Source organism: Siniperca chuatsi, linkage group LG10, assembly GCF_020085105.1.
Source record: "Siniperca chuatsi isolate FFG_IHB_CAS linkage group LG10, ASM2008510v1, whole genome shotgun sequence".
Lineage (NCBI taxonomy): Eukaryota > Metazoa > Chordata > Actinopteri > Centrarchiformes > Sinipercidae > Siniperca > Siniperca chuatsi.
Genome location: NC_058051.1, coordinates 26959215 through 26967973, shown reverse-complemented (window position 1 = coordinate 26967973; position 8759 = coordinate 26959215). Strand labels below are relative to the sequence as shown.

Sequence of the window (8759 nt, the reverse complement as noted above, 5' to 3'; positions counted from 1 at the left end):
CTGTAGTCGATACAGATCTTCCTCAGATTGGAACAGTATACCAACCCACATCAAATACATTTCTAAGCCAAAAAGTTAAATAAGTGAAATAAATTTTAGTTAATATGGTGTAATGTAAACATCTAACTTCCACCTCTTTTTTGGGTTGTGCACCAGTTTCAGTTTTGTTTTAAACTAGCCGTGTTAATTATTTAATATTTCTCAATTGATTAATTTTTTTAAATAACTATTAATGTATAGATCGTATGCCATGTATAGTTGTGTGTGCTAACAAACCCCAGGAAGACTAACAACAGCATCGGCGGAAGCTAACAGGGATCCTCTCAGCAATTAACAATGAAGTCTAAAGAGGCAAAAATTTGTAGTGTAAAGAATCTCAAAGTATAATAGATTTGCAAGTGGTATGATACAACTAATAAATGGCTGTGTTGAAAATTATTTCAGCTACAAATATGTGTGACCAATACCTGGCAGATGTCCAAATTAAAGACAGGTTTGTTTGTTATTATTGTTACCAATTACTGTCTCATTGAATGCATGCAAGGCCCGCAAACTGCAGCTAAATCTGTGTTCTGTGCTGTGCAGATTGTGGGAGGTCAGGTGTCCATCAGTGAAGTAACAAATAATGCCAGGGAGCTTTTCGCCTCTCACTTTATTATTGAACTGTGTCATACAAATCTCAAACAATATTTTCATTTTTACATAAGTACACATGCATTGTCAATACCAAACAACAAAAAAGAAATAACTTAACCCAAGCATTTCAAAGTGGCAAACATTCTCAATTACACAATAGACTAAATAGCTTGTAAATATGAGTTAACCTGAGACTTCTTATTCACAGTGTGTAATTGATTGAGCCATTAAACAACATAGCTGCTTTTGTATTATTTTTTTTCACCCCAAACTACACAGTCATACGAGATCTACAAGGCCGCTTGATAACCAGCTGGGACTGACTGGTGCCACTTGAAACAAAATAACACTTTCAAGACTGCATAGTAAAAGCAAACTCCTGAATAGTGACTAAATGTGCAGTCCAAATAATACAGCATGACCATTTAATATACAAACAGAAGTCATGAAATTTGGTACATTAACAGCTTATGGATTTGAGGCACCACTAAAGGAGATGATCCATTTGCCATGTCAAAAGGACAAATAAAAAATTAAAAAAAAAAAAAAAAAAACACGAAATCTGTTCTGTGTTTAAAACTGGGCTTGTAAATATCAAGTGTAACAAAGCAATCCACAAGCCATATTGTATTACAGTTAATCATGTGCCATAGGTCGATATGGCCTCAGCAGCAGTTGTTCTGTAACCAGATGAGTTTGTGTTTTATGCGGTGCCCGACAAACACATGCCCATCTAGTTATACTCCAACTCAAAACATCTGTCTCTAGTCAATAGACGACTAGGTATAGGTATAGAGGCTCAGCTGACATGATAGCTACAGCAGCTTTACAAAAATAACAGTGTCTAGAGTACAACATGAGGTAGACCACTTCTACATACACAGGACTTGTAACTGTGGCCTGTTTGTAAACCACTTGGCCGAAGCCATCAAGTTATTTCACAGAAAATCCCCACACCCTTCAGTGCCTTGTAAAAGGAAAAAAATATATATATAGAATAGTGCTTAATTACTGCCTGGGCATCAACAGTAAGTGAACAGAGCAGCAATTGTTCAAACAAATTATATTTCTTAAGTATTTACTTAATATAATTTTATGTAATGAACTTACAGATATATTTATGTGATCCCACATACAAATTTTACTGTTATGTCATAGACACTTACAGATATCTGAACAATAGTGTGGGTCAAATATGGATTAAGCAACAGTTTTGAGTGGAAATAAATATCACAGTGCACACCAGTGGAATAATATCGTCAAAGAGAGGTGTTCTGCACTTTTTCCATTCAAAAAAACAAAACAAAACGAAAAACAAATGTTCACTAAAGGCCTCAGCCCTGAAATGCAACACAATTTTCCTCTATTGAAAGAATATGAAATTAGGAGAGCCTAGACATTTTTTGAGCACAAACCATCTCTCTTAAATCCATACATTAAACAAACTTTTCAAGAAGTTCTCCAAAATAAGCTAGTAGCACAGTTCAAATCTAAAGAGAAGAAAAAGAAAATTAAATTATATTTCCAAACATGGCTTGATTCATTTATATCAAGTATCAGGTAAAAATTTTCCAAGATTATGGGTCAGGGTAAGAAGATCAAAAAAAGGAAGCTCTAATTTTATGTACTTCAAAATATTTTTCAACCTTTTACCTTGGTGCCACTTTAGGTACTTTTGTCAGTGGTGCCATAGCGTTGATTAGGGAAAGGGCCTGAGGGGTCTCTCCTCTGCAGGTTGGGCAGAGTGGGTAAGTGTTGGTACAGCACAGTTCTGCCCCCTGAGAAAAAAAATCTTTAATGTCAGCTCTACAAACTGCTAGAATATGTATATAAAGTAGACTAGTTTGAATAATTAAAAAAAAACAAAAACAAAAAAAACTACTGTATGCACCTCTCCTGAACCAGCTAACCTAATACATACCTGCTCTTGGGTTGGCCAGTCCTCCGTGACTAGGGTTGGCTGATGTGCTGTGATAGAGAGATGCCAGGTCATTGGGTGTGTAGGAGCGCAGAAGGTTCATCATGCTCCACTCAGTGTCCAAACCTCCTCCAATAACTGTTGATGTAGTCTTCAAAGGACCCAGGGTCTCAGAAACTGTAGATGGGCCCGATCCTTGTGACGTGGTTTTCACACTTCTCCCTGAGATAAGCAGCCTGTTAGATCCATCCCCTGCTGGTCCTCTGAAGCCAGGCTTCTCACCGGTGTCAGTTTCCCTGCCTGTAGGTACCGTATACTTGAATCTCTTGCTGGATGGTTCACCAAAATCCATCTGGGGGAGGCTACCAAATCGGCTCGAGAGGCACAGCCTGGCAGCATCTGAGTGCCAAATGACACCACTTCTGGCTGGGTAACTCCTCTCACCAATTCCCACTCTGTCGGAGGGGCCTGGTCGGTCCACGACATACTTGCTGCCTGTGTTGGATTTTCTCAAGAGCTCTGTATATCTGGAGGATTCCTGACTGGGATGTGTATCAATGTTATGTCTATGACGCTGGGTCTCCTGGACAACATCATGTAGGGGAGCATGGATAGGGGACCGCTTAGGACCATGAGGTGGGTTAACAGGCGTCTTTTCTTGTGGTTTTGCAGGTTGAGGGGGAGGGGACTTGGTTCGACGAGGGTGGCGTCGGTCAATCATCGCAAGTGGGGTGACATCTTTCCCATCAAGCGCAGGGGGGCAACCTGTGTAACGTTTGTGTTTCAAACTGCCTCCGAATCCATTCTTTTTTGTACTGTCTGACTTGTCTTTATGAGTCAGCTTTTTGTGCATTATCAGAACCTCTGGGTACATGGTTTTATATGCACAAAACGAACAGGCAATTGGAATTAATGCATTTCTGGGTTCTGCACTGGCAGAGATGGAGAGAGACACTTTTAAAGACAGATTTAATGGGGCCTCAGAGTTCTCATCTTTTATCTCCTCTCTTTCCATCTTCAGGTTAACCGGTACGGGGCACTTTAAGGACGTATCATCAACTGGGGAGTAAGCAGACTTGGCAATTAACTTCTCATACTCAGTATTCATCTGGACGAGTGGTTTGCCAAGCTTGCTATCTATGCTATCAAACCTGTCCTCTGGTGTTCCATTGGGGCACGATCTGGCTCCAGGAACCCAGAGTTTGGATCTATTTGGAGCAGGATTTTCATTGTCATTTCCATGTTTTCCATCATTAGGAGAGGGCACTAAAGGCACAGGTCTGCTGGGAATGTCCACGTAAGGTTTGTCTTTGTGACGTCGATCCAGGTGATATTTCAGGGAAGTCTTCTGGGCTGCAGCGTAGTCGCAGTAAGCACACTTGAACGGTTTTTCACCTGAAACAAACAAACAGTTAAGTGTCAGCACAGTTTAAAATACAAGCCGCAGAATGAGACCTGCTGTATACACTTGAGTTAATGTATGCACTGCAGTCTCAAATTTATAAATTAATCATTCAAGCCAAATGCATTGAGGATACCTGTGTGAGTCCTCAGATGTACTGTGAGGTAATAGCTTGAGCGGAATGATTTGCCACAGTAACTGCATTCTTTTGATCTGACTTTTGATCGATCAAAACCTTCTTCACCTTTGAAAATTGACACAAAAACATAAATAAATACATAGAAATTAATAGGACAAAATATAATCACAAAAGCCATGTTTTATAATACCTCCCATCAGCAGAGGGAGCACTTGGTAACAGAGTTCTTAGTACAACTCCTAAATCACAAGTCAGCATGAGCCTTAATTTACCTGGACCCAGGTTTTCTGCCAATGCTGCTTCCTCGAAGCCCTCCTCAGAGCCTTCCTCTGCATGCTCAAGTGAGCCTGCTCTCGACAACTTCCCATCAACAGAAGAAGTTGGACTCTCTTCACCGCCTCTCTCACGCTTGTGGACCCTGGAGTGGAGAACTAACTGGTGGTAGGTCCTGAAGGTTCTCTGACATTCCTCACAAGTGGTTGGCCTTTCTTTGTCCTTATCTTTTTGCATTAGAGACCTCCGTGGTGTTTCTGGGTTTTCTACTACAGTCTGCTGCTGAGACCGGGCCTCTCTCCCAAGGGCCTCTTTCATAGTTTTGTCTCCTTGTCCCTCAGACCAAATATTATTTAACTCCTCCTTATCAGAGCCGCATTCTTCATTGTCTGTGCTGGCTTCCTGACCAATATCTTTAGTAGTATTAGGACCAACTGCTATCTTGCCCTTTGTAGCAAGTTGCCATGCCTGATATGTGTTGAAGGGATCTAGCTGGGGAATCCATTTTGATGATCTCTCATGTTGCAAACTATTTCCTATAGAGCGAGGCAGAAGTCTTAGACTGTGAAGAAATGTTTCCTGTTTGTCAAGGGATTCAGTAGTGCCATCCTTGTCTTTATCTTTGCCAGGCTCCACCTCTCGATTATGTACTTTACTATGTTCAACCAAACTGTCATGGTCAGGGAAGAAAAACCCACAAACCATGCACATTTTGTAAACAGTGACTACAGGCTCTGAAGCAGGGTCTTGGACGATGCCATTGACTGTGACTGGGGTCTCCAGGTCTTGCTGGGCCTTGCTCTTTGCTCCTGGTTTTACATGCATCTTCATGTGGTTCTTGAGGAACCATGGCTCTCTAAATCGCCGTCCACAGACATTGCAGCAGTAAGTAAAGTAGTCCTTGTGCTTCCTCATGTGGGTCTCCAGCTCACTGGCATCTTGTGAAACCTGACCACACACAATACAGCTGTGAACCTCCTCTTTTTCATTGGGGAGGCTGCTCGGTTTGGGCCGGGGTCTCTCTCCTGGGATCCTGAATTCGGCTTCAACTCGAAGCACAGCTGGTTCAAAGAAAGTGGTGGGGTGCTGTGTTAATACGTGGGGTCCTAGCTCATCCTGATGAGTAAAAGTCTGATCACAGAACATACAAGATAGCGATACACTTCCTCCAGATTCCAACACAGCCTTTTCTGGGTATGTGGTGTGTGGTGTCATGCTAGAGCCAGGCCCTGGGATGCTTGCATTGTTACTAATATGAACATCTTGGGCAAGTCCATCTGGGCTCTCCACACATGGCAGCAATGAATGAGTCGGCATTGTCCTCTGCTTTACACACTGTCCAGATTATTAGGAACCTTGAAACAATGGGGAAAAAATGTCTTTAGGCACTGCTGAGTATCAAAACAGGATCAGGTAGCTACTACCTAACTTAGTTTAAAAACCACACAGAGCGAATTACATTTCCTGTTTCAGTATGAGGGAAGGTATCTTTTTAACAATCATCTGCACAGACAACTCATTTCCTCTGGCCACTGATAAAGCATATGTATATCTTAGTATGTATATAAACCTTAGTTTGTGAGTAATCAACTACAGAATTTGGCATACTTGATATCATACTAACTTAATATGGTTAATATCAATACATAGGTTCATTCCAGCTCACATTTAAACATGTTTTTGTTAAAAACAAAGATTAATTTACAAATTACATCCCTTCAAAATGAGAGTAAATGATATTAGTCACTACTAAATATTAGACAAGATACTGCAGTTGAATAAAAAAAGTACTTAAATACCACTACAATAATCCATTAAAGTAATATTTAGATTTTTGTCTGGATACAAACAACCTTTAACTTCTCATTTTACAACATTCATGTTTCTTGGTCACACCCAAAACTTGAGAATTGTTACATGGACTGTTTTTGATGTTATACTAGTCTACAATCCTTGGATGCCTTGTTGACTCACACACTGTGCATTCATAAATGGTATGCTCCAGGGGTATAATGTTTTGTTTTCCTTTTTTTTTGTGACCACTGGGACTACCGCCTTGTGATTTTGTCATAGTAGTTGTTTCAGCATGCATAATGAACTGCTTATACATAGAGAAAAAAAGTTGAAGAAATTAAAATCACACTATTAGTTTGAAGAGTGGAGTGACTGGACGAGCGAGTTCAAAAGGCTCAAGGCTAGTGCAAATGCAAGACTGTGACAGCAGCAAAACATATGGTAGCACAATGTCTATATAATCTTTTGTTTTTTAAATTTAACCTAACACATTAAATCGACATTATTACAATTATCGCAATGTAGTTGATATGGGGGAAATCCCAACTGTAAGTTACTAGTCATTTCCCAGTGAAACACTCCTATTCTCCTTTTTCACAGACTATCAACGTTGGTACCCAATTGACTATTTATAGATTACCTTGCTATAATTAGTTTGCCTGGATGTAGGCTACTTTTGACCTAATCCAGGTGAGCACAGGCAACTGTCGATAATGACCCAGTGTGATTTTTTTTTTTAAAGCACACGCATGCCTTGTGTGAGGCAGCGTTAACGTTAGCCACCTTGTTATTCAAGTCAGCACAGCCCTCGTTAAGACCATAAACGTTAGTCTACTCGCGAGGGGATGCTCAAAAGTCACAGTTAACAGCTTACAACGTAACTTAACGTTAACTTCACCCAAGTCGATGGTTATTTAACGGAGTGGCTATTACATTTCTATATGTGCATAATAAGCAGAACACGAGGAATTGGTTTCCTTTTTGAGCAGATGCAGATCAATATCAGTCATGTTAGCGTTAATGTTGCTGGCGTTAAGTGTGATGGGGGACGCTTCAAATCATAAGAAGCTGAGTTTAGCTAACATTAACACGACTACAAAACACGTTCCGAGAACGATAGCTAATTATTTTCATCACAACAGATTTATGCAAATCAGCATTAACCATACCTTGTGTGTACTTACGTCGTTGCTTGTGTATTTGTTTAACGCCAGTTTCAAAACTTAACCCCCAGATAAGTAACCTAACGATTCGCTAACGTCGCCAAGTTATGGTAAACCATGAACTCCAAGCCGGGTCATTCGCATTCTAACGACACTAACGTTAGCAAACTACACCTTCTGTTGTCTCGACTTCGACTCAACTGTAGAAACTCACCAAACAATACCTACCAACTCAGAGTTTCCGGATTAATAATGACACAGACACTGAGGAGCGACTGAATTCAGTGAGCGAAGCTGTTTGTGTGAGCTGCCTCTTCATTTCACAGCGCGTTGCTGGTGGACAGCTCTCACCTATTCAATTGTTTGAATGTGAATCATATTTGTTCTACTTGGCGAGTCCTCACTGTGTGCAGCTGTTGAGTTCTGAGGCGCGCGCTCTCCCAACGATTCTCAAGGGGGAAGATGGAGCGCGTGCACGGCAACCCCAAAAAACCCATAGGATAGTCACGTGTTCCCGAATAACAGAAAAAGGATTAGCGCTCATGATCTTAACTAAAACACGCCAACGAAAACGTGCAGTGCACGAGATTATCTGTGTACTATATTTTTATGACATCCTGGTATCCCAACCACTTACAAGTTGCTTGAACAGGTATGGCAGTCTTGGGCATTTAATCACTGTCATGTGGGATTGATTTGTATTTTAAATCACCCATGTTACAATTCCATGGTACTATACATTAGTCTAATATTATGTTTTTGGTTTTTTTACTGTGTTTAGTTTCGTGCCATCATGTTGATAACGCTTCTAATACTTTAATATATGTAAACTGTCACAGACTGAGTGACTTTGCGTGCTGATTAGAGCCACAGGCAACATAACAACACCGTTTGATATGTAATGCTGCATTGAACCTACTTGAAGTGTAGCCCTTCTTTCCATGCTCTCACGTCATGCACCAGCTACCATGTGGAGATGGGGGAGGGGTGCCTCAAACTTTTTCACAGTAACATGAGGGGTTTTGCAGAAGCAGGCTGGTTGAGTCATGACAAATTTCAGCTTCTTCCTATTTCATGAAACATGGCCAGTTTTATATCCAATTCGATTTTGCCCTCACCTAAACCTACAGCTGATACTTAATGCTGGTGCAAATGTATATGTTTGATCGTGAAGACAGGGGGGGAGGCTTTCTGTAGCCTATTATGGTAGGAAATGTCTACTCAAACTTATAATAACATATTATAATAAAGCTAATGATAATACAAAATTATGACAGGGGCAATGTTATTATTAGGAAGACACAAAACACCTTATAAGAATAATACACAGATTGTTGTGAGATGAAGACCATCACCTACAGTAGCACCCACTGGGTAATGTGAAGTTAAATAACAGCCCCTCCTCCACTCTTAAACCCTTCCAAAGAGACACTA

The 8759-nt window shown here is 40.5% G+C and overlaps 1 protein-coding gene across 5 annotated transcripts; it reads right to left on the bottom strand.

The window, feature by feature from the left end:
- Nucleotides 1–634: 634 nt before the first annotated feature.
- znf217 (zinc finger protein 217) lies at nucleotides 635–8320 on the bottom strand. Of its 5 annotated transcripts, none has more exons than XM_044211665.1 (6): nucleotides 8245–8320; nucleotides 4368–5723; nucleotides 4093–4200; nucleotides 2558–3949; nucleotides 2290–2414; nucleotides 635–2126 (listed from the first exon to the last, which is right to left on the bottom strand). In XM_044211665.1, the coding sequence occupies exons 2-5, from the start codon at nucleotides 5683–5685 to the stop codon at nucleotides 2302–2304; spliced, it is 2931 nt and encodes a 976-aa protein (XP_044067600.1). In that variant the 5' UTR covers nucleotides 5686–5723; nucleotides 8245–8320; the 3' UTR covers nucleotides 635–2126; nucleotides 2290–2301. The 5 variants fall into 5 exon arrangements, with proteins under 5 accessions (XP_044067600.1, XP_044067598.1, XP_044067597.1 ...); XM_044211663.1 differs by lacking the exon at nucleotides 8245–8320 and adding an exon at nucleotides 7677–7822; XM_044211662.1 differs by lacking the exon at nucleotides 8245–8320 and adding an exon at nucleotides 7540–7795.
- Nucleotides 8321–8759: the final 439 nt, after the last annotated feature.

Excerpts from the sequence above, each read along its gene's own strand:
- znf217 (XM_044211665.1), bottom strand. The coding sequence starts at position 5,685 with ATGCCGACTCATTCATTGCTGCCATGTGTGGAGAGCCCAGATGGACTT. Across the intron at positions 4,201-4,367 it reads GGCAGAAAACCTGGGTCCAG|GTGAAGAAGGTTTTGATCGA; the intron begins GTAAATTAAGGC and ends CAATTTTCAAAG. Across the intron at positions 2,415-2,557 it reads ACTGGCCAACCCAAGAGCAG|GGGGCAGAACTGTGCTGTAC; the intron begins GTATGTATTAGG and ends TTTTTTTCTCAG.